The sequence below is a fragment of the Coturnix japonica genome, chromosome 3, assembly GCF_001577835.2.
Source record: "Coturnix japonica isolate 7356 chromosome 3, Coturnix japonica 2.1, whole genome shotgun sequence".
Taxonomy (NCBI): Eukaryota; Metazoa; Chordata; class Aves; order Galliformes; family Phasianidae; genus Coturnix; species Coturnix japonica.
The window spans coordinates 18,103,100-18,129,695 of NC_029518.1; the positions used below are offsets into that span (position 1 = coordinate 18,103,100).

General features: G+C 35.9%; 1 protein-coding gene across 1 annotated transcript in view; it reads left to right on the top strand.

The window, feature by feature from the left end:
• Positions 1-26,596, top strand: part of USH2A (usherin) — a 356,150-nt gene that overhangs the window by 254,488 nt on the left and 75,066 nt on the right. Inside the window, exons 46-53 of the mRNA XM_015857330.2 lie at positions 586-749; positions 2,567-2,776; positions 4,162-4,364; positions 6,211-6,323; positions 10,729-10,921; positions 16,944-17,112; positions 19,683-19,904; positions 24,853-25,076. Coding sequence (XP_015712816.1) covers positions 586-749; positions 2,567-2,776; positions 4,162-4,364; positions 6,211-6,323; positions 10,729-10,921; positions 16,944-17,112; positions 19,683-19,904; positions 24,853-25,076 — 1,498 coding nt within the window. The remainder of the gene's footprint in view (positions 1-585; positions 750-2,566; positions 2,777-4,161; positions 4,365-6,210; positions 6,324-10,728; positions 10,922-16,943; positions 17,113-19,682; positions 19,905-24,852; positions 25,077-26,596) is intronic.

Below are 26,596 nucleotides of genomic sequence, written 5' to 3' on the forward strand. Positions count from 1 at the left end.
AATGTTATTTGAGTTAGAGAATAAATTACAGAGTGACAGTCACTTGATTTACTAAATATACATGTAGTATTTAATAAATCTGTGTAAGTTCAATATGAACAGTTCCAAAGAAAATTACTTTATTAAGTGGATTTGCATTATTAGGTGATTTTTTTCATGTTTTTGCAGTGGCAGAGTCCTGTCTGCGTGGTGAATCACTTTTACAAATGAGATTCTGCAAGTTAAAATCAATGTGTTTCCCAAAAGAGGAAAAAAGCCTCATTTGATTAAATTCTGATCCAAATTTTGGCAGGATGCCACTGCTATAATTACATATTGAATTGAGCTATAATCTCTCAACACCTCAGAAGCTACAACTATGAAGAAGTGAAATAACGTGCTCTATTTTTGCTACCATATTAATGGTGCTAAATTATTTCCAAGAATAAGACAGCCCTTCATTGGTGCAAGGCATGCAGCTGCAATTTTCTGAAGGGGGTGGTGGAAAAAGGAACAACAAAACTTTCGTGCAGGCAGATGTATTAAAACAAATGTTTTCTCCTTCTGCATTTTTTGTTCCATGTAATTATTTTTAAAATGTCTCAGGTACACAACATATGAGTACAAGCTCATAGTGCACAACGAGGTAGGATATACATCAAGTGAAGAAGTGATAGCTACTACATTAGCGGGATTACCAGAGAAAGGAAGTATCCTCATTGCACGTGCTGTTAATCATACTGCTGTAGAAGTGGAATGGTCAAAACCAAGTAAGTATGCATACTATTTATTCCAGTAACTAGATGTTAACCTGCCATCACTTACGTTGGTCTCCTTTGCTCTCATAGGAAACACAGTCCTTGTCTTGATTTATAATCCAACTAAATGTCCTTGAAAGGAGAGGGGAAAAAAAATGTGCACCTTTTGCTATTTCTCAGCCATGTTTGTACTTATTATATAGTATTTTCTGCAGGAGGATAATGAAAGCAAAAAAATTAGTTAATGCAAGCTCAGGAGGAATCAATACCGTAGCACCCAAATTTCTGTTGTCTTTGTGTTATGTTTCATCTCTTTGCATGAAAATCTACATGTACGTTCATTCAAGATGAAAGGATTCAGTTTCTCTCTCCTTTTACTCTGCACCTTAAAATGGATTGAGCCAGTTTCTCTAGTTAGTTAGCTAATGCAGCAGTAAGGAATTTCTTCATGACTTACATGCAAATGATTTTATAAGGACTGGGTGGTGAATTGCAACAAATGTATTGTCTTTATTTTATAATTGCATGTGTGAAGAAAGCATGCTTATAAAAACTGACAAATGTAATAGATCTGAAGCAGCTCACTGAAGTTTCATTACCTTAGTAATCTAAACCTCTGACCTTCTAGATGTAGGTAATGCAATCTGGTTTTATTTTCATTCATCCTTTGGATATTTTCTCCATATATGTATAAATATATACATGCATTTGTGAATGCAAAGTTTAGATGCCAGGGCAGACCTGTTCATTACTGGAAAACCTTAGCAAATTTCATTACTTCATCTGTTACAATTATCATCTTTTTTTTCTTTTTTTTTTAAATTTGTACCACTTAAAATAAAAATGATGTATTGCTCCAATAAGAATTTCTATGACAAAACTGTGTATTACTAAATTTAGATGTAAGCTTTTTGCTTTCAACAAATTTCTGGCTTTTAATTTGTTTTAGTTATCTGAGTTCTTTTCAGTGGAACAATGTCATCTGAAGCAATGTTTCACCGCTCAAAGATTCATCTTAATTCCTTCTGGAAAGGCAGTTGCAGGACAAATGAAATTAGACTATATCTGAGTTGATAAAATGGAGAAGCTTCCTTATTCACCAAGCTCAGACCAATGGATCTCCTTCCATGTGTAGCTAGAAAATAGTACTGTTCTTTCTTCTTTTCAGTAGTGGGGAAGCTACTACTGGGTAAAACACACTTTAAAAAGAAGTAAGACTTTTTTCTTTTTTCCCCTGTAAATATAATCCTTCCAATGGTGTGATGTATTTATACACAGATGCTTACATGATTGTTCTAAAGTAACAGCAATAAATTTCCATTTTCATTGTGGCTGAATGGCCACCTGTGTAATGTTGAGTGTAATGTTTGTTTCCCATGGCTAAAGCAACGAAACAGGAATGCAGTATTCTGCATGCCAGAAAAGGAAAAATATATGTATGCCATTGTTTCCCATCTTAAACAAGTAGCATAGTGCAAGGTTTGACAGTCTGCCTTCTGTCCAGCTGAGAGACATTGTTTTGCAGAGGTGAAATGCAGGTCCATGCATCATTGCTGGCAGCAGGCTTCTCCATGTAATTTTGACATTTAGAGGAAGAAAGCTTTCCCTGTATGGTGATGGGCTCTTAATTATTTTGAGAAATTTGGAAAAGCATTTTCTGCTTATTGGTGTAGGGGAGAGGACATAAAACTGCTTGATGTAATCTTTGCATAATTTTACAGTAAGGAGGTCTGCATAAAATCTGCTTTTGTCTTCAAGATAAAAGTTTTTGAAGAGAAACTGTCTGACTGAATACTTCTGTTGTTGTCCAAATGTTTTTCCTTTCTCAGCACTACAAGATTTGCAAGGAGCTGTTGAATATTATATCCTCTCCTTGAATTCCACTGCAGATGGAAGATCTCTGAGGATTGAGGCTGATGAAAACTATATAGTCATAGGTGATTTGCAGCCCAACACAGACTATGAAATATTCTTTCAAGTTTTTAATGGAGCCCACAGCATCAACAGTGAAGTTGTGCACGTGGTCACCTCAGATGGAGGTTGGTTAGCAGTGAATGCAGCTTGACTTAAACTCTGAGAATGAATTTGATTGATTTTTGTTAAGGTTGAGATCAGTCATCCTTCCATTATAAAATTTCCGGTATAAGAGGAAAAAGGGCTAAAACGCTAAAATGCTTAAGTGCTGGTTGTCATCATGTGGTAGATCAATATAGGGTCCCACTGAGACAGAAGCAAAAGCTCTAATAGCAGATATTAACCCAGTTTGTTCTCATCTTATCCTACATACATCTGTGTACGCTAAGTTTGGAACTGAGTTCCTATCAATAAATGGGGGAATTTAAAAACAATTAATGTTTTTTTTTAAAGATTTGCTCTGTGAAGCGATGTGCTTTTGACATGACAGGCATATATGGGGGCCTTTCATGAGTCACCAGAAACTCTAAGTGTAAGTTCAGCCTCTGAGAAAATTACTTTATGAGTCATTTCTATGCCAGTTAGCAAATGCATGTGCGTTAGGAGGTAGGGATGAGGGGGAAAAAAAAGATTAAGAAAAAAAAAATAGTGAATCTAAAATGTGTTTAGAATGGTCTTTCTAATCTTTTTGCTTTATAAAGTCTCATTATAAACATTATAAAATCATTACCTCAGAAGCAAGTGTTCCAGGTCATTAGTAAAGCCCTTTAAATAAGGATTCCATTTCCTTTCTGATGCCAAAGGTCAGCACCTTTTGTTTATAAAATGGAATCGATTGCAAGGGCAATTTTTTAACTGGTAAAGATGGGTTCTTTTGATAAAAAGAGGACTTTGCATTGTTATTTCTGACATGCTTAAATAATTGTTTAATTTAACGCTAAGGAAGGTTTGTTTTTTCTTTTTTCTTTTTTTTTTTTTTTTCTTTTTTAAATAAGTGTTAGACTTCATCATTACCTATAGTAATCAACATTCAAAGCCATTTACATAATGACAATATTGCATATTGCTTCATCTTGCTTCAGCTATAAGGCTGATAATGTCACGTTCCACCAGACATAAAGTATTTTGGTCTCAGGTTTTGCTTTAAAAGCAAAATGCTTTGTTTTTCTCTCCATTGGAAACATTGGGGTTGGGGGAGACATAAAAATAATGTTTATGTGTTGGCACTGCAGATGGGTGAATAATTTATCATCATATCTCACTGGCCACATACCACTGATGATTGACACTATGCTGGTGGTATAAAGCATTTTACCATCAGCTCTCATGGTTTCTAACTGAGAGTATAATAAGCCAATTTACAGAAGACTACAGACTGTGATAACTTCATCAGAGGAAAGCAGATAAGCAGTGAACCCTTTGCTAAACCTAAATACTAATCTGCATTTGGTTAAACAAGTGCTTTTGCAGAGACAGCTGGAGTTTATTCAGTTTCTTCCTTTATTTCTAGAGCCTGAGGGCATGTTCCCTCCAGAGGTTGTCATCATCAACAGTACAGCTGTACGTGTCATCTGGACATCGCCTTCAAACCCGAATGGTGTTGTCACAGAGTACTCTATCTATGTAAACAATAAGCAGTACAAGACTGGAATGAACGAGCCTGGATCCTTTCTTTTAGCAGATTTGTCTCCATTCACTGTATACGATATACAGGTTAGAATATCTTTTTTGTGTTATGTAGCGTACAAGCTGAATTTTATGAATTTCTTTACATACATCGCCATATATTTGCATTAGTGTTTGTGTACATATATATACAAGGCATTTTCAGCATGTTTGTGGTCTGTATACTTTTCTCATAACACATAATTCCATTATTTCTTTTTTCAAACCATCAAAACTCCATTTACTTTCCACTAAATGCTCTGTGCTACAACATTAGCAAAGCCCCAACACATATTACAAAGAAGCAAAGATTCTACTCCTACTCATTAAAAGAAAATTGCAATTGTTTTAGAAACATCAGGCATGCATAATATATCAGCACAAAGAAGTAATGATATTGCATTTGTCATCCTTTTATCATTTTTTTTCTCTGCATTCTTCTGAGGATGGAGCAGTCTTGATCTCTCAAATCATGGTAGTAGTTCTTATGCTGTTAATAAGTACAACATTTTGTATCCATGCTTTCCACTTTATCTATCTTTGTCTCTCTAGGAAAAAATAAATAAAAAATACTATATGCAGTAGAAATACATATTGTATTTACATACAATACATTCCATCCTTGAATTGCATTAATGTATTTGACATTTGATTGTAATTACTTCTGTCTATTTTGTTCAGGAATAGCTTTCATTATATTTCAGGAAGACTTTGTAGCAGCCATGTGTAGTTTGTTCTGAAAAATTTCTACCCAGTTATTAAATGCCGTATATAAACATCAGAGGCAGGCATACTGTAACAGATTTCAATGTTGCAGCCCCTCTGAAACAGCAATCCTCCATCCATGAATACACGTATGACTTTCTGAATGCTGCCTGGAAATGCATTTGTCTTTTCTCAATAACAATGCAAATTCAGTTTACTGCCTCACTTGTAGACCCTTGCTGTTAATTTACCATGGCCACAGTGTGTCGCTTGTGATGTTAATTGTTGTTTCTTTTACACTTTCTAAGTATTTAGACTGGACTTATATTTGAATCAGTGTGATAGGAAAAATCAAAATAAGCTTTTTGTTGTTGTTTTTTCTCTGTTTTGTTTTTCTTTGTGTTCCTCTTGTTTTGGAAGAAGTATTATCTTGGACACACATCCACCTACATCTCACTGGTAATCTCCCTACATTCCTGCATTCTCATTTTTGTTGTTGTTTGTTTGTTTGTTTTTCGTTTTTGTTCTCTTCTATTTTGAACAATCTCTGTTGCCAATACAGAAACACTGTCACTACCCTTCTCTTGCTCTTTCAGTTTGCTTCTGCTTAGTTTAATTCCAAGAACCAAAAACAATAAACTTTAATTGTGGTGAGATATTTAATAACCAAGTGTATGAGTTGTTTGCAGTTTTTTCTTTTGCCTAATTTTCCAGCATAGACATGAAGGAATAGAAGGTACTATGGAAAATTATCTTTAATTTTATTTCAGAATGTGTGGTACATATAGGAAAATGAAATGGATGAAATGAAATGGATTAACCGAAATCAAACTATCCTGGTTTATTGTCTTCCTATTTCATTACAGATGGAGATTTTTTTCAATGTTATTTATGAGATTCTGCTTATATATACACAATAATAAATTTGCTGCAACACTGTCAGTGATAATTTAATATAGAATAGCAGTAGAGTTCAGAGGTGTGCATGTTTTTTCCAAATGGGGTGGAAAAATGTGATAAAGCATAGTATGTTTCTGATAGTTATCTCAAAGTTGCTGTATTTTCTTGGCTACATGAAATTTTACGTAGTAAATAAAAACATTTTGGGTGACAAAAGAAATCTGAAAGATTGGCAGAGTTAAATAATTTCTGCAGCTGAGTAATTGAAACTCATGTTCTTCTTCATCAGATTGAAGCTTGTACTGTCTATGCCTGTGTGAGAAGCAATGGGACCCAGATTACAACTGTGGAAGATGAGCCAGAGCAGCTGCCAGCCCCCGTTATTCATGTAATTGGCTCAAGGTACTGTGCTAAGAGTGGTCTGCATATATCAGAGCAATTTGTGCATGGAGTGAGGTCCAGAATGGGGATCAATTGAATAAGGCACATTAAAAAAAATAATGGTCCACCCATGGTTTTTATTTTTGGTATCAGAATTTTTGGCCAAACGAGCAGCTGGAGAAATATTTTCTTGATTGGTTGTCTATAGTCATTTGGGTATCACTGTGCTGAGATCATAAATAAGACATAAGTAGAAGTAGTTAAAAGAAGAAGTGTAGGGGAATGAAAATTATCACATTTTGCTGTCAGTTAGGAAGAGGAAGATTAATGCTCTGGGAGCAATGCATTGCTGATAATGGAAACTTAGAGTAATTGTGGGTAAAAAGAAGTCACCCATCACAACAGTAAAAATTAGTAAGCTATCTTAAATGGCATACACATCTGTGTCTCCTTGAACCATTGTTTGCAATCTGCGTATCCACCAAATCTACAGGCATGGGCAAACTTCTTAATTGTAAAAGGAATAACAGTTTTGCAATATTTAGGAGGTTCCAACTAGTAACATATACAGTGATTCTATGGGAGTTAATATCTTCCAAAGTCAGACTAAAGCAAGGCTCGATAGCACATTTTTCAGTATTATACCAACAATAAAACAGTTAACCTCCTGCGTGTATTTTATTATTCCTGTGATTTTATTACACTTCTGGTGAAGTAACATAATAAGCTCATAAGCTCTGTTATTTTTGTAGAAACAAACAACAACAACAAAAGAATAGTTTTTGTAAATAACAAATCTAACAACTGAACCTTCTGAAATGGCCAGCAGAATGGATTTGCTCCTCCAGGGTCTTAAAGACTTAGTTTGCTGTTTATCATTTCTACATTTTGTTTGAATTCAGCATTTGTCTTTGTACACGGGTGAAATTAAGCTCGCTATTTTTCTGTCACACATACAGATATAGTCAAAGCTTGTTTGATGATAAGGACTCAATTTGGGATCCCATCTTTTGCCCTTGGCTTTAACTTATTTATGCCTTTGTCTGTATTGTCTGTACTGCAAACACTTATGCATGTTTCTGCTATCATATATAGACTAAATATGTCATAACACATGAATGCAAAAGGATCAAAAATGCCTTCCTACTTTATAATCTGCTCAGCCAGAAGCAGGCTCTGTTTCTACACTGCCTTTTCCTACATGTCATATTATCATCAGCTGTTCTTATATCCCAAAAGAATACTAACTACTGATCGATTGCCCGGACATGTCTGGCCATGGCCTACACGTGCCCCGGGTAGTTCATTTATTTGCCACGGTGGATTTGCTAGAGTGGAATTTAATCAATAGCTAATTCATTAATTCTGGTCCTCGAGTATGTAAGGATTGTGCAGTATAAAAATGACTGTCTGGCTTCAGCTTTGATTGAAATATGACAAACACTACAGCTGACAGCTTCAGCAGGTGCTAGGCTGAATATGAATTTCGCTTATTTATTCTCCATAAAAGAGGAAGGTTGGAGAAAAAACAGTTTGTGTAGACAAGAGTACATTTTAATGTCATCAGACAGAGGGATAAAAAACATGTCTACACTATAGGCTCATGGGATAGCTGAGATACAATACAGATCATGCAGTTTATCGTCTTTAATTGGAATCATGGCTTTTTTTCCTCTTCTGAATCAGTTTGGGGGGCTGTATTATTGATGAGAATGCTGTGGGATAATGTCTTTGTAGCATTTGCAAATAATTGTTTTAAAATTTGCCTCAAGGTGCTGCATGACATAAATTATAATTTCAGCCACCAACTTCTAAGAAGTCTTTCTGGTAGCAGCTCCATCCAGACTGCTCTAATGAAGGTTACACCACCAAAGCCATTATAAATATCTTGCTTTTCCACCCTTTGCAGTTAATAACTCAGCTTCAGGCTGAAACTTGGCACAAAAGGTCGCAGTCCTGGAATGGTTATTTTATAATGCCAAACTTCAAATAGAAAACAGTATGAAACCCAGTCCTGAAGACAGATTCTAGTTTTTTATCTTCTCATAGTTATGGTATTCTGGGCTATAGAAGATTGTGGAGGTGTGGTACCGACCATCTTTAGGTAGGTACAAATTGCATAGAAATTGAGAGTCTGTTGTTTTGAGTTAGGACTTCAGGGTTTGTCCCTATAGAGAAGCAGTGCATTTTACTGCACAGATTAGAAAGTTCTCTGCATACTCCCTACCTGTGAGTGCTTAAAATTTTTGTAGTGGATTAAGTGCTTATTGTAACATTTCATTTTGCATTAAAATATTCCTTTCTGTTTGAAATTATACGTAGAATGGCTTGGTTTGGAAAGGACCTCAAAGCCACCCAGCCCTATGCCTCGCCATGGGAAGGCCTGCCACCCATGAGCTCAAAATATTCAGGACTCCATTCAACCTGGTCTTAAGAGCCTCCAGGGATGGAGCACCACAGCTTCTCTGGGCTTCACCACCCTCTGAGTAAAGACTTTCTACCTGAAAACTAACTAAACATGGGATGCTTATTTCTTTCCTAATCCTGGTACATAGTGGATTTTATGTGGATTATACACAGCTCTTCAAGAGACTTTCTCTACTGTGTAATATTGTTTCTCTAATAATGTCAGCACAGCAATTTATGCTATGAGAAATATTTAACTACTTTGCTGTAATGTTGAAATGGTTGTGGAGTACGTGTGAACTCATGATGGGGAGAGTATTTGAACCCCAGGTCGTTAATAATATCAGTGCTCCGTATCTTAAGAATGTCCCCTGCACTGAACAGGGACACCTACAGAAGATTGGGGTGCTCGGAGCACCTCCAGCCTTACTTTGAGCATCTCCACGGATGGGGCATCCACCACTTCTATGGACAACATATGCCAGTGCCTCACCACCTGATTGTAAAACACTTCTTTCTTAAATCCAGTCTAAATATCCTCTTTTAATGAACACAAACCAGACATGTATGGACTACAGAATTAAATCTGTGGTTCAGATGAAAATTCTGGAGTGAAAACGGTGCCTCTACAAGCCATCTATGAAGTAATTCTTTCACAGGTGACATTAATTTGTGTTTCCAAAGGCTTGTTACAATGTTTATTCTTCTGTTTATATCTTACAAAGTGAAGTAATAGTTCATTTCCTTTAATTCTGTTAAGATGTTAACGTTTATCTCAGCAGCCGCAGTTTCGTGGTAATATTTTCACTTCAAATTTATGCTAATTTATCATGGAACTGGCATTCAGACAGTGTCTGTGTAATTGGGACATGGAGATTAAAAAGAGATGTTTGGAACCTAAGTATATACTGCACAGTGTTATAAATGTACTGATTGATCTACATATAGTATTGGAATCACCTCTCTAGCCAAAGAAAAAAGTTATAGTGGATGAAATTGCTGTCTTATGCAAAGTTCCAGATTATGCCAGAAGTTTTCATTTGAAGTATCTGTGTAAAATATGTACATTATAAAAGACAGAGAAAATCTGTGTTTTTAATGTCTTTTTTGAGACATTTGTTGTAATATTAAATGAGATTTTGGAGCTAACACCTGCATATTTTCAGTAATGATGAGCCTACTACAGCTTAACGTAATTCTTCCCAAAGATACTTTCCTCAAATTGATGATGGCTTTATATCAAACTTGAAATCAAGAACAGGATTTTTACAGTCTTCTGCGGGCAGCTGCAGCCTTACTTTTCTTCTCACAGACAGAATTCTTGAGTTTTACTTGTTATAAATTCTTGCTTTGTTTTTTAACTTTTAATTGTGTCAATTAAAGTATTTAAGCACAGAAGAGATCTGCTGCTTAGTGATGTGATGAATTCTTACTTTCTTTTATGTGTTAAAAGTTTCAGAGCAAGACTCATTTTTTGCCTTTTTTAAGTAGTGAAAAGGCAAACTGAGTGCAGATCTCCTCTTAATAGTGTCTGAACAGCTGCATTGGTTATACCTCATATCCTAGGAGTGGTCTTCAGTTTCCAAGCTGCCTGTCCTTCCAGGGATGGAATGGTCACTCCAGCCTTGACTACAGTTCATGTACACAACCGTTCTTGTTAGAGCACCAAGAAAGCATGATGAATCCTTTCTTATACCAGTGAACTGAAATGCTTGGAATGCTAGTTTATTATACACATGTTTTCAGAAGGGTGAAAGGAATGTCTTTTAAAAAGCCACTTTTAAAGGCCTGGGTTGCATGAGCAATTAATTTTCCCTGAGTTTTGACAACTGTTGATACATTTGCACCTTTTGGAAAATAGAGAAGTTGTGAAATGCACCATCCAGATGAATATTTTGGATATTTGAAATATTTCACTCTAGGTGAAATAGTATAAATTGGAACTGCTAAGTGCTAAGTATCTGCAGAAACACAAATACTTGAAATAATTTAACATATATTAATTTTCTGCTTTTCACAGATCTCTTCAAATCAACTGGGTTTCACCCGGACAGCCAAATGGCATTATCTTAGGATATGAAGTCTTACGTAAAGCATTTAAGAGGTGTACTCCAGCAGCGAGGAGCAGCATAAATACTGGAATGTGCATTTCTCTTGAATGTAAGAAGCATGAAAATGTTTGTGGAGAAGTGTGTTATCATCCAGAGATGAAGGTACATGTATATTTTTAAGTTAGTGATATAAGGAAGAATTATACTTTTAGAAACAAGTGTTTCTAGGACAATCATCCTTAGCTATCAGAGGAAGAGGAGTGGAGGATTCTGTTTCTTCTATCATTTTATGAATGAAACTCTGATACATTTCTTAAGTGTGTTTAAAATCATATATGGATGTTTGTTAGACAGCTGAGGGCAAGTGATTCTGTTGTTCATGATTGCTGATTTTATTTCTCCTTTCAGAAGACATGAACAGGTTAACATTTCTGTTACAATGTGTCTTACATTGACACTGCAGTTTGAAGCAGCAGTATAATTTTGAAACAAGTCCACTGCTTGTTTTCATTTACAGCTTGTTATTTTAAAGTCACAGTGGCTTTAATATATACAAGCTAAACTCTTTGCAGAGGAAACCAAGCCAGACTGTGCGCTTCAAAAATATTTCAAAAACAGCAGTAAAAGTATATTCTCTGTATGTGAGGAATCATTTCTCAAACCCTGCATGGCAAACGGTGGTCATTAAAATTGCTTCTTTTGTTGTTCCCGACACCCCCAAATTCTTCCTTGACTGAATGACTAGATTCTTCTATTCAGAAAATCTATTTAGATTCAGCTACAAGTGGGTGGTTATTACATGACCGTGATGAGCAGCCCCGAATGAGATCCATTGTGATTTGTCAGATGTATTTTTAAATTATGGCTATTTGCAGGTTAATCTTCATATTAGTTCCTGTTTAGGAGTAGGATCAATAGCATAGCAGAAGTCTGTAATGGTTTTTATTGACAAATGAGGGAGAAATCTCTTAGTTTGAAAGTAAGATTTAATGTAATGAAATAGTGTCCCTATTTGTCAAAAGCATCATCACATGCTCTGTGACTAAGGCAAACAATACATACTCACAAGATTCCCTATCAGACAAGACAGTAATTAAGGAAGTGAGTTATATGAGGGGTTCAAATCAAAATATAAATTATCCCAGTCAACACAGCTTTAGCTTTTGTATTCCTATGAAAGCAGTGCTGTACTAAATATCTGTAGTTCTTAAACTTTGCACGTAAATTATAGGAAGTTTTTTGTTCTAAATGGTGAATTTACTTATTTCATGTTTTTAGCTTAGTAGACATTTTAGTAGATCTTCTAGCATATGTATAAGTAAAATTTGTATTAGATAAATTTTAAGTCATCTTCTGCATTTTTACTTTTTCAATAATTTTGTAAATTTATGATAACTTTGAGTCTTCAGGAGTGTCAGTTTTTCAATTTATTATTATAGGTTCCCAACTTTAAGTTTTTCTCTGATGATAGTACATTGTTTACTATGATGGTTTCTGTATACCTGAATGCATCACTAACTTTAACTGTGCCATGATGTAATGTAGTATTGCTATACTCACACAACTGGAGGAAGTAAGAAGAGACATTTATTTTTCCTTTGCACCCAGTAGTCAGAAATGGTGGTAGATGGGAGGGGGGTTATAAATGGGTGCTAATTCGTTAGGTAGAAAACATGTAAGTGACTGGTAGATTCTTTGGAAACTGAAGCACTCATAGAAAAAGACGGCAGTAATTTTTGTCAGTGAAGACTGAAACTCCCCACCTGATGCTTTGTTTAGTTTTTTGTTTAGTTTGCTCGGTGTACCATCAGTGATCTAAAATGTCTGTAACAGAGCTCCTGAAATGTCCCTTTTTGCTTTACACTAGTCTTGGATAGGGGTAACATGGTAGCTTATATAGCAGCTCTCTCTCACACTTTTACTGGATTCACTGTCACACTATACCAGTTATAATGTTCACACAAAGGGTGGACAAAGGGTGGCACTAGTATGTGTGCGCTCCAGTTAGGGTCCAGGCTAGTATCTCTGCACAGCACTGTGCTGCGTAAATACACCATATTGCTCAGAGCTATCTTGGGAATCCCTGAAAGAACAAATGGACCTTTCCACTAAAAGAGACAACTCTACGTACATTCCTGATAGTAAGCCTAATAAAGATGAAAAAACATCCTTACTATCCCAAACAAGCTTTCCTCAAATCTGTACTTCTTGTTTCTAGTTGTTTTCTGTTGTTCTGCTACAGTGTTTCAGACTTTGTTGTTCTAACGTGATCTAACAAAATGCCCTGGCGGGTGTCATTATTTATGTGCTTGTAATCAGGTCTGAATAGATGTATACCTCATGAGTGCAAAAATAATTTTAAAAGATTGTTGTGTGTAATTGTTCAGAGCAGCCAAGAATACTGTCTCATGATGACTTTTGCTGACTGCCAGGCAGGTCCCAATGTCCTACAGATGCTATTTGCAATAACCAGTCTGTGTTGTTTGGCTGTTTTCAAGTAGCCAAAATTACCCGTCTCTCCCTGTTTTCAGTTGGGTGTGCTTCATAGCTCTGTTATGACTGGAATCTAAGATTAGATGTCAGTTTAGAGAGCACATAGCACAGAATATTGAGGAATGTATTTCCATTAACAAGGGGCTGGAGTCCAGTTTCATTCATCAGGGACTGACTTTGGTGGGGAAGGCCTGCCTTCCTTCCTTGTCCTTGTAGCCCTGAACTGTCCTGCTGTTACTGGCATCTCGGGGTGAGCACTGAAAATAATGGGACAGGTACAGTAAAAATGTAATTAAAATAGTGGTGCAAGGGCTAATAATTTCCATACTCATTGGGTTAGGGGTGTGAATGTCAACAATTAAAAGGATCCTGACAGAAGGTGTTAATACAGCTCCAGTACTTTTTATTGTCAGTAGCAAGAAGCTATATAAATCTGCAGTTAGTGAACTAATCAAAAGTAACCAGGAAGAATAGGCCTACCCCTTCACTCATCATATTAACATGTGCCACTTGTTAAAAAAAAAATTCAGTAGGAGCAAAATAGTGGCTTGATAACTAGCTTGACAATTGTGATTTCCAGGAGAGAGAATGAACACATCTAAACACTGATGAAGGATATTATGTCAATATTTATGTAAAACTGACTGTTAATGCTAGCAATTTTGTGAAGTCTTTTCATTTTCTTTCAGGCTTAGAGAACCTTTGGAAAGGGAACCCTTCAGATACAATGTGTTTTGTAACACACCTGAAAGTCAGGAAATTAAACTCATTTTAGTAAGATAATGTTTAGTGATTTGTAACAGAATAGCAGTAATTTCTGTTCAAGCTTTTTTGATCTAAGGCTATACCAATTTCTGAAAGGGAACAGCAGTTTTGGAAACAGATGAATATGTATAGTTAGGGGGGAAAATTTGTTTGAATAGATTCTGGGATAATTTAAATAAAAAAGAATGAGCTTTGCTAATTTAAAATATTCTCTCACATGAGAACATGATGGGTCAATCATTTCTCTGGTGTTTGCTCCACGGGCAGAAATTTTTAATGAACTCTAGTAGCTAATAGGAATTCCTTAGAGTGTTTTGTGAATTGCTATTTCACAAAGTGGCTTTGGCAGCAAGCGTTTGACAGGAAGGATAAACATGGCTGCCTAGCACATCTGTTTATTCGAGTAAATCAGTCCTAGCTTAACTGGCATGTGTCCATAAGGCTAGATAACATCCTTCAACAAAGCCTTCAGCAAGCTGAAGGATCGAGGATGACAAAATTTGTATAAAACCTAGTTGCATAGGTAAATTTGGACTATTTTAACATATTCTCAAAAATAATAATTAAAAAAAAAAAAAGAGTGAGAGAGAGAGAAAAAAAAGAGTGCAATCATGTTAATATCTGTTTACTCAGCAGTACAGTCTTAGTTAATTGGGCTTTTCTCAGATATCATAATAATCCTTTCTTATGCCAAGCCATGCCCAGTCCCAGTGCTCCTGGGTCACAGTCCCTCCGTGTGCTTGGATGCTTGGATGGGAGAATATATATAGGATTAATTTATGAGTAACTGAGTCTAGCAATACTTTTAAGGGCTCCCATGTTAGCTTAAAACGAGTGTCTTATTTCATCTCCACAGGTAAAAGGGATCTTCTAGTTAGCAAGATACATCAAGGATTCATCTCCGTTTGTGAGAGTGAGATCTCACTCAGTCTTGCCTAAAATGTTGGTGTCGCTGTATCTGATTGCCACCAGGGTTCTGATTCCAAGCACAGTTACACCATACAGTGGGTACTGTCATTTTGAGATCTGAGAGTATGAGATAATAATAACCTTTTGCCTCTATAGCTTTCAATCCATTTGCTTTTCTTCTTTGACTATGACATAATTTTAGCATTACTTGAATGCATTTCATTTTATAGATCGATAATGCAAAATCCTTGGGCTGAATATTAGTGCAAATAAAAACTATTAAAACAGAGAAATTAGATGAAACAGATAACAGAGGGAGGAAAAATCCCAGATGGCACGGAAGTCAGGACAAAGAATATGTAAGAAAGATGTATCTTGCCTCCTTTGGCACAGGCAGGTACAGCATTTACAGGCTCTGATGTCTTGAGGAGTGTCCTTAGGGGTATCAAGAGTTGTTGCTAAATATATATGTTCTCGGGGCAGCGTCATGGTGGTACTTGATTTGATATTTTTAAAAACTCAGCATGGAATGTGTGCCAGACTTAGAAGATGAAATCCAAAAGATGCAAAGCAGAGAAGAGGCATAAAGCTGAGTTTTATTTGACAACCTAACTAATGATCTGGAAGAACAGTGGGTTAATTAAATCAATAGATTGGATTACGTTATCAGTGACATGTTGAACAGCAAAAATAAAATAAAATAGGACCTGAAGAGAGAAGCTTCTTCCTGAGGCAAAAATGACAAAGTTCAGCTACCATGGTAGTCTAAAACAGAGATGCTGAATGGGAAAGTGTGCTGAAAAAGTCCAGAACGATGCATCAGTTCAAAACATAAGGCTGTAAAACATTAAAATATAATGAGGAACACCTTCTGCGCTGTTTTAGTTCTGTTTGATGTCTTGTATGTTGTGACTTCGGAACCTAGCCTAATATTCTAAGGGGAGGTTGTATAAAGGCATTATCCACATAAAATCCAGGAAAAAAGTATTGTTTATGTATTCAAGAATTTAATGGTTAGAACTGGTTAGATGGTTACTGTAAAAGGTGGAAATGCTCCATGTGAAAAGAAAGAAAAAAAAAAAAACTGAGCAACTCTGCTTCATAGTCTGTGCCATGCTGCCATTCTCAGTCTAATTGCAAGAAGCATCCTTCTGGCTAATGCAGGTTGCACTGACTGTGGGCTCTGAGGCTACATTTTTTATGATTGTTCTGCTGCCTGCTCTATATGATGTTCTGTGTACATTGTGTCACTCAATTTACACAGGAATAAGTGTGGAAGTAATTACTTGATTGTTCAAGCGCATAATTTTCTTGACAGCACCTAGCAAAAAGTCCTCAGTTAAAAGACCTTTTTGAAATTTATTTCTATGTAAGTGTCATTTTGAAAAATAAAAACCACAATAAAAACATCCAACCAACCCAACAGTAAAACAACAACCTGAGATTCTTATAGAAATGCTACTCTCTTTAGATCACGTTGACTGAAGAACTGCAGAAGATCCCACATATTTTAAAATGAAAAAAAAAAAAAAAAAAAAAAAAGAAAAGAAAAGAAAAGTAAGAAGTCATATTGGGAAACTGTTTCTTTTTGTTGTTGTTATAAGGGTTTCAGATATGTCTCCTCATAAATGAGTAAATAATAGGATAGAAAAGGAAAGAGCAGTGCGGTGGTGTCTTATATCTATGTACTACAATCTACTCCACATTGAGAGACTCAAACAGCCTGCAAGGCATATGGAGATGATTCATGTTAATGGACTATTTTATTAAGGTGCAGTATGGTTGAAGGCCACAAAATTGCAGCATTCTGTCAGATATACAGTAGTTTATTGAAGTCTGATAATGCTGGAGGGCACAGGATTTTAGCCAAGTTACATTTTATTTGACTGCAGTCAGATTAGTGTCTGTACTTGGATGTTTTGTATGCATTTTTCATATACATTGTTTTGTCAGTGAACACGTTATGTTCTGTTTAACAGATATTGCCTTACTGATTTTTATTTTAAACTACTTTTAGGTATGTTGTAATGGGATTCTGCACGACAATAAACCTGGCTTCCAATGCTGCGAGGACAAGTACATTCCATTTATTCTTAATTCACCAGGGGTTTGCTGTGGTGGTCAGATACACACTGTGCAACCGAAACATCAGTGCTGTGGTGGTTATTACACTAGGGTATTAGCAGGTAAGAGACAACTCCTTTCAAGTGCTTGAAAGAAACAAAACAACAAAGTTGATGTATCTGTTAAACCAAGGAGAATGAAAACATAGCAATAAATGTGGGATTTATCAAGATTTCTGGTGTCTTCTAAGGTTGTGTTTGGTGGGATAAGCAAAGAAAATTGCACTTTGTCTTCTAAATACAGCACACTTTATGTAATAAAGGCTTAATTGATAAAACCTGTTTGTTGGGTCATTTCCCAGAGAACTAATTTATACCAAACTATATTTAATTGCAGTAAGTGCCAAATAATAGGGAAGGCAGTTCTGCCTAATAGGAACACCATCAGGCAATTTAGTGGTGCAGTTTAGTTCTCTGCTTGACTTGACCCCTTGTGACTTTCCCTGGCCATCACTGTTAGCATTTAGGGTTGATACCGCATGTTACATATTCTACAGTATTTTCTGCCATTTATTTTTACCATGTTTTGTATCAAACTACATGTATTATTTTTGATGGAAATCAATTCCTTTCTTAAGGTGGATTGCCCTGTCTGAATCTCAGAATTATTGGAGAATTTTCCAAAAACCATGCTTCTGTGCTGTAGTCCAGTTTGTTTTTCCTGGTGATTGGTGGATTTTTGACATGGAGAAGGAAAGAAAAGAGGGGAGAAAGTTTTTGTGGGGCATTGTTCAGAGCGTATATCTCTTTGTAGGCTGCTGTCAGATCAGGAGATAAAATGCTTCCATTACTCATGAACTGGCACACATTCCCTGTGCTCAGAAATGCTTGAATTTTTGCCAGCACGTTCAGCATGTCCTACGTTCTGATCTCTTGAAAAGTAATTAATATATCACAATATTAGAATGTCTTTCATTATGTCATCAGAAAAAAAGTGCTATCATATGGAAGAACCAGAGAAGAGTATTTTGCTGGCCTCATTAATTTCAGTGTACTAAAATGGAAAGATTATACTGCGACCCTTGTCCCCAGCCAGTGGTCTAGCTTAATGTTGTTTAGATCAAGAAAGAAAAGTACAATGAAACAGAATGTCTTATATCTGAAAGTAGTTCTTCAGTCAGCAGTCCAGAAGCATGAAATCTCAACATGATTTTAAGCATTATTTTTTTTCTTGAATACACTTGCTGCTTTTTCTTTTTCCATACTCTAAAGGGCAGCAACATGAACAGTGTTGGTCATTTTTTTTTCCTTTCATTTTCTTTTCATTTTCTTTTTTATTTTTATAAATATGCTAATAATCTGAAGCTAAATGTTAATGTGGGTCATTGTTTGATAAGGATAACAATTAACTGGTAAGACTGCGTAGTACTTTTCAGAGCAAGAGCATTTTCAAGCCTAGCTTGGAATGGATCCCATTTTGAGAGGTTAATGAGAAGATTACTGATCCTTTGTGTCTTATGTCTAAAACCACAACAAAAAACAGTTTTATTTCCAATAGATGAGAGATGTAAGCTGCATTCTGTTTTTTAATACTTGCTCTGTGTGGCAACTAAATTAGATTCCAAGGGATAGAGGAAAATATGATGAAGTATATAAACAGATTATATCTATTACTCTAAAAATTTATTCTCATCTTTTTTGTTTTGTTTTATTATTGACTTTATTTGATAAAGTAATTTATAAGGAAACTCTCTGTGCATACGTATTTCCCAGATGTTGTTTGGCCAGCTTGATAGCTCTAGATGTACTGAAGAGCACTGGGCTAAAGGCACAAAGATTAAAAATTAGAAAGGAAGGAATCTCTTCAGAAGCAGAAGAACAGCTCTCATAGGTTTTCGCTATTTCTTCCAAGTGTTGTATCAGTCATGTCTGAGCCACAGGAAATGCTGCAACACAGAAAAAAACCCTTAACTTTTAGAACACTGTTTCTGATCAAGTGCAGGTACTAGCGAATGGGAACTATTGCCATTTACAGCCAGTTTTGTATTCTTTATATCATAAACGAGAAGTATCTAGTCCCACTATGGTGTCACTCTCATTGGCAGTCATATCTTAAGTCCTTGTCAAGAAACAGATGATATTTTTGTTGAAGTAGCAGCCAACCTCATTGAATGTGATGATGTTTTGTTTCTAAAGTTACTTTAATCTTTAAGTTCTTTACTGACATGAAAAGCTCTTAAACTATTTTAGTCCTTCAAACAACTTTGGAATGAATTTGGAGGAGATGGGGACTTTTTCTTTTTTTTTTTTTTTTTTTTTTTCTGTGAAGAAAGAGACTCATTGATCAGAGGAAGAAGGAGCTCCCTTTACTTTACAGCTGCCTCTACCTAGAGGTTTTCAGCTGTACAGTTACATTGTTTAAGTTGTTTTTGTTGTTCTTCTCACTTAATAATGCTTGCATTCTGATATCTAACAGAGTTTTGGCCCTGAATTCATGAATTTATGTTTCTTTAATTATTTTTACAAACAAGTACATGCTTACACATCATTCTAAAGTACCAAGAGATTCCATGCTTACCTGTGAATGGTCTTGTGTGTGAATCCAGACTAAAGCTTGTTGCAATCAGTTGAGGTCCTCTCAAGGATTTCAAGAACTGTACATGCATAAAATCTTTGTGTTCTTAAACTGATAGGTGAAGTATGCTGCCCTAATGAAGAGCAAAACAGAGTTTCAGTTGGAATTGGTGACTCTTGCTGCCATGGAATGCCTTATTCTACATCAGGGAATCAAATCTGCTGTGGTGGATCACTGCATGACAGTTTTAGCCAGCAGTGCTGTGGTGGAGAAGTCATAAGCTCAGATCTGGTCTGTTGTGGTGATGAGGAAAAAGGTACTGCATACAAAGCTCACACAGGTAAGTGAGAATTTTTAAGAAAAAAGAGTTTTCATCTTTCTAAACCTCTTGTAACATTCATTGTTCAGCAGTGGGATGCTCAAAGAGTTAAGGTGCATATCACAATTTTATTAAGATGCAGTTGCACTTTCCTCACCTGTTCTAATAGATTGCAAAACAGTTCTTTATCTTGTCCAAAAATTTTGCTGTCTGAGGACAGAAAATTCGAAGAGAATGCATGATCTTTCATTGTTCCAGTCAGGAATTAGGATCAGTCTTCTTTTTAGTCAGTAGAGCTGAGGTTAGACTTGTCCAGCTCATGCTACCATACATCCCAGTGAATGGATTTTCTATTCATGCTTTGGATGTGGGGTTAGTCAGCTAGGAATTAAAGGTGACAAATGCTGCCTGTTGGAGACTTGTGTCCCTCAGTTATACATCTACACCACAGTTTAACAAAGCTCAATCGCTAGAGCTAGTCATGTGTTTGTCTGACACATCCCATGGATTTCCTGCATATTGTGAGAAGCTATTACATCATCTAGTTTTAAAATATGAACATTACTTCCTCATAAAGACTAGCTGATGGTGGAGACTTATTACATGTCTCCTTCAGGTATTTTCATATGTCTTTTCTTTCTGCATTTATTAGTTAAAGCATATACTATCAGCCTTAGGCTTTCTCTGCCTGACAAAAGATTTCAAAACCAGTCACAGTCCTGAAGGGGAACTCAATTTCAAAACGTGAAAACAATGAAAGTTTAGAATCACTTCTGCTTGGTGTATTAAGATTGGTGATGGCAGTGCTTTTGTTTGTGCCAGTTTGAGCTTCTTGCTGTACAGCTGAGGATCCCAGTATATAAATAAGATCAACTGCTTTCCCCAAAAATGAGCTCAGTTTTCCATTTAATTTTGTGTTCCCTGGATCCTTAGCTGTTGTGATTTTCAAAGTATTCCCATTCTGTGGTGACTGTCAGGAAGGACTGAACTAAGAGCCTCGGCAATGCTTTCTCCCCTCCAGTGGCATACTGTGAAGTGAATGCAGTGAGCCACACTGCTTCCATGGTGTTCACTTTGATCCTTAATTGTGCCCAATCCACAGCATCCACACAGGGCTCACAACATCAGCTTGAAGCAAGGGCCTCTTACTTAGCAGCGCATTGTGTGGCTGCCACAAGACGGGGCTGGCTCATAAAACATCTCTTTATGTACTTTATTACTTAAACTCTTTTATTTGCCTGCAGGAGCCCTTTAACAAAATCACATTGAATTGACTTTCTCACACCAAATCAAATCTCCCTGGTCCCAGTTCAGTTGTCTTTGTCAATATGTATTTTATAAATGGAGTGAATTAACAGATGCTGTTGGAACGGAACTGCTGGGGTAGCGTTTATGTTTTTACTGCTCTCTCTGGGCAGATGAGTTGTGTAGGAGTGTAATACAGGTATCTTGGGATGAAAGTTATGTTCTTCATTTCAGTATATATGTATTGTTAAGATTTTTTTTTCCTTAAAAATATATATTTTTTAAATCTTTACACTCCTCTTTTTAAAATGTGTTTAGCCCATAGCGCGTTATCATTTACACCATTTTTCTTGAGAATGGGCCGTGATGACATTTTTTTGGCCATTAAAAAGGAAAACAGTAGCTTTTTCATTGTTCATGGATTTGCTGTGAGGACTTTATGCTGTGAGCCAGCATATAGCTGAACACAAACACATTTTTGAAAGATGAATTAGTCCCGTAGTTGAAAAGAGATCATATTATTTCGCATTAAGCATAGAATAGATTGTGGTTTCTTATCATGTCGTATACATCATGCTCAATAGGTTTTTGCTTAATTTCTCAGAGTAATTCAGCTTTGCTAAATACATCATGAAAATGCAAAAGCACAAAATTGACATATTCCCTATCCCTCTTATTTATAATGATCCTGATGGAAAAAAAATGTTCTTACACAAAAATATAATTTACTTATCATTGGCAAATGGATAAGTAGAATTTTGTAAGGATATGATAATTGGAAAGCTGATCCCATTGTTTAAAAGGGGAAGAGGTAACAAGGATGGCTTTATGTAAAAGCTGACATGCTTCCCAAGCTCTTTTCCATAGCTTGCAATGGATGCCGTGGTTAAAAATATAAGAACAATTTAAAACCTTCTTTTTTCTTTGTAATTTTTAATTCCTTCAAAAAATCATATGAGAAAAACCACAGTTAATACAAGTGCAAATCTCGTGTGCAGCCTTATTGTTGCTTAATCAGTTCTGCTGAAAACAGTGTGTTTCTGCAGAACATAGGCCTGTGTTTGCACTGAATGTGGGTTTAAGAGCTTGAATGGAGGACGGTTTTTGTTTGCCATTGTATATGTCTCTTGGAAAATCTGTCATGCAACAAGAGTTGTTTCTTCCATCTCAAATAAACCTTTTTTTTTTTTTTTTTCTTATTTCCATTTACTTACATCTTATTTTATGCCCCTTGTTGGCCTTTTTAGTGGGGGGATCATAGAGACATCTACTGGCAAAGGCTGGCAGTGATGCCATTGCATGCACATATCCTGAGCCCCGCTGCTACTAAGTGATTATCCAAAGTTGTCAATTTCTGTCTATAAAGAATAATGGAAGCTAAAAATCATTCGTGGTTTCTCTCTCTCTTCTTTCTTTCTTTCTTTTTTTTTTTCTTTTTTTCCCTCCCTAATAAGAAAAAGAAAAAAGCTTGTGAAATGCCCCTATATTGACATCCCAGACTCATGAAAGATGGTGCTTTGTACTGTAGTGGTTTCTGATCTGTCGTAGTTGCAATAGCCACATGTAAGCCAAGGATTTTTGGAATAGTTTGCAATGTACACTGGCTCTGTATTTTGTTGATCCTCTACTCTGGCTCCAAAGGCTAAGCCTTCTAATACTCATTTTTCCCTTTTGAAAGCATTGGTTTTGTGGATTTACTAAATTAGTAATTCATCACTCAGCTATGTTTGTGAATTTTTTCAGTTGCTGGGGATGAACATAAAATAATTGTTGACAGAAATCACTGTTAGCAAGAAGAGTCTTTTCCAGCCCGTGGATTTTCTTTTTGCTGTAATGCATTATGTTCCTGTGAAACAAAAACATATAAAGCACGACACATGCATTCCAGCTGATTTACAAACTAATAGTTTGTGTTCTGGTATTTTTCTGATTTCAGCCAAGGGTTTATATGAATTTCTGGACCCTTAAACAATTAAATAAAGAGATTTTTTTTAAAAGGCATATCAATCCATCAATATTACATGGCCTTATTTTGTTTTTCTAGGAGCATATTTAAAATTGTACGTTTGAGGTGTCAAGGCTCAGGAGTCAAGTGCTACATGTGATAAATTAAGCAAAGGTCAGGGGCTATGCAATGCAGTTTCAGAAGATTGTCTACCTCCGCCTTTGCAGCTCATTCATGCTGAAGTGATGCACTATGGGAATTACTACCAAACTCTGCTCTGCAACATCTGCTCTCCCTAAGTGAGTTAGTGCACGTCAGACATCTTTATGTCAGAATATTGCAGTGATGGATGCAGTCTTCAGAAAATGCTGCATAAAAATCTGGTGTGCCGTTCTGGCCATTAAGTGAAATTACTATTTAAATTAATGGCGCTGTCACAGTTTATCTGTGCAAAGAATGAACGCTGATTAGGGTATTAAGTAATTAGCAATTTATCACACTGGAACAAGGCTGATAATAATTAAAGAAGTAATGGTTTACCAAAGAAACTAGAAAGGGAGTCACTTCTTGTTATGTGAGTGAAATCTTGGCTGAAAAATTTAATTCAGTCAAACAAAGATGAGGTTCACACTGAAGGAATACAGCCTTGTTTGTTTCAAAAGAAAAACAGTTCATTATCAAAATTTTAGTTTGCCTGTCAGAAGTCCCTCGGGGCTATCTGAGTTGCTTATTAGTATTGAATTGAGTCTTTTTCTGCATTGATTCTCTACATAAAGTTGTTAGTTAGAATCCTAGGAAAAAGGGTGTGAACAATAAGAAGTATTTACCTCTTGGAATGCTGCTGATTACAGTTTGATTCTGTGAATTAAACCAGTCCCGTAAACAGGTGAAGCAGCCAAGTAACCACCATTTTGAATTGGTGCTCTGAATCCTTTAGATGGATCATACATTTATAGAGTAATTTTCATTATCTATGAATTCCTAAGAGAGATTTGCTACAATAAATTCCAGAGAGTAAAGTGGCTACTTCTGTACATGTGTTAAATGTCTGTGTACTTCAGAAATTGCGTCAAATACAAATTATTTTGTAAGCATAATAGTATATCACAGCTCTGGGGTGGGTTATTTTGTGTCTACAGAGTGTTTGTGGCATTTGCTTTGGAGTTAAAATTTGCCCCTTTCATTAAATGATGCAGGATTCAAATGCAGAATTTCACAGTTGCAAAACCATATTTATGAATATATGGAAAATTACACTGATTATGATAAGCTTTTCATTTCAAAATAGAATTACTAAAAATAGAGGAAAACCACTTTAATTAATTTTTTGAAGTTTTCAGTAACACAATAAAATGAAAATTATGTTCAGAAACAAACTTCTTCAAGTAAAATTATGAGATGGATGAAACTTCCTTGTGGGTATTTTATCCATTTGATTCCACATACATAGTACGTAACCTTACCTTAGATCACAAAATATGATGTGAAGCATTCAGGAATGCTGGGATGCACTATTTGGAAGTCTGCCTATATAATATCTGTAGGTGATCCCTGCTTATTCCTTGAATTCTTGTTTTCAAGTAGCTCTACAAGTTAGAACTCTTGATGCAGTCACCTCATATTCTAATGTAATCTCACTTGAGCTAAATCGACATAATTCCCACTTCTGAAGATTTTATGCCAAGCCAGATTGCAGCCTCAGCTTTTTCCTTTCTTAACTCTTTTAGAAGTTATTTACATATCATATTCAGATGTATATTTTTTGTTTGTTGGTTTCAGGGATGTTCTGCTGCGGACAGAAATATGTGAATGCGTCAGATACCATATGCTGTTCAGGTTCCAGTGGTGAGTCCCTAGCACATGTTAGGAAGAATGACCAAGTGCCAGTAAAATGCTGTGAGACTGAACTTATTCCAAAGAGCGAAGAATGCTGTAATGGAGTTGGATATAATCCTTTGAAATATGTTTGCTCTGACAAGATTTCAGCTGGAATGGTGATGAAGGTAATTGATAGAAAATCTCTCTGTAGCTCTGATTTGATGATGGAAAGAGAAATACACTGTTCATAACTATTTTTCTAAAATAGGAATATAAAAACTCTTGTGTGCATTATTCATTTTCACATTACATCCATATTAATACCAAATGAGTTCATCATGATTAATGTTATTACAATGAATACTAAAGGAATTAATAATGATTAGCTGCCTCTGTGAAGTGTTGCCCAGCACCTCAGATTAGCACAGTGGCTAAAAGCTGGCACACAAACATGGTAGGCATGATAGCCAGTTCCCTTTCTGTGGCCACTGCTCCTGGTGATGTCCCTTGAATGGAAACTGAAATTGAAGTGGCTAGTTCTGAAACATAAAAAAGCTATTACATTTCAGTTTGGACAGGCAGCATGTCATAGATTACCCTAACCTCAATATGTATATATAAATAAAACTAAAGCAATTGATATTTTCTTGATGAGCTTAACTTTGTTCACAAAGAAAACCAACAGCAATTTTGGCATCGGTTTCAGCAGTGTTAGTATAGGTCTTTGAGTAAATTCTAGCAATGATGGGGATACTTTTGATGCCTTTGACACCTAGTGCATTACTCAATTGTTTATTTGTTTTGTTTTGTTTTGCCTAATTTTAATGTAAGCGTACGATAAGCAACAGAAAAGCTAATTCTGCCATTTTAAGAGTGGCATAGGTGCCAGCATGAAACAGTTTGGCCAAATTTCTGCTGCAGCTCCCATTGAATTCAATAGAAATTTTCAAGTAATAATATTTCTGTGTTATACATGATTTGCAAAAATACTGCCAGTGGTTATTTAAATGATTTTTTTGAGAAAACGTTTCAAAGAATGGGAACTCTGTTTAAAAATATGTATAAATTTATGCTTATATAGAAGTATGGATTTATGAGAATTTTAGCTTTCTAGTTTGTGGTCTGGTGAAAATATTCTTACATGAATTTCATTGTAAACTTGTAGATGTTCAATACATATTTCTATTTCTGTGAGTTGTTCTTCATGGGTTAAATCTTACATCTGCTTTAGTGCCTGTAGAGGTACCCTTATTATAGATCTGCTCTGTAGGACTGACACATTAGAGGGCACAAGTTCTCTAGCCCATGGATAGGGTCCTCAGTTCTTGAAAGCTGCCAAGAAATTACACAGAGCCCCACTGTGTGCTTGGAAAGCTGGGAGAAAAGCCAGGAATTTGCTACTGTGTCTCAGGATGTTGACCTTTGCAGTAGAACAATGTTCAAATTATCAGGTAAAATCACATCCTCGTTTTGTTATAGACTTTAAACAAACAAACACGGTCATTTAGGGCTCCAGTGGTTAAAATCTGTAATGTTTTCTGTTGTTCTTTTTTTGCAAAGAACTTACAAAAAAAATGAAAAATAAAAATAAATCAGATTTTCTTCTAGAAAGGATTATAAAAGCATAATGACCAATAATAGTAGACAGGACAGAGGCTGAAAGGGTCGCTGTGTGCTAGAAATACTACTGTACTGTGTAGTTGCC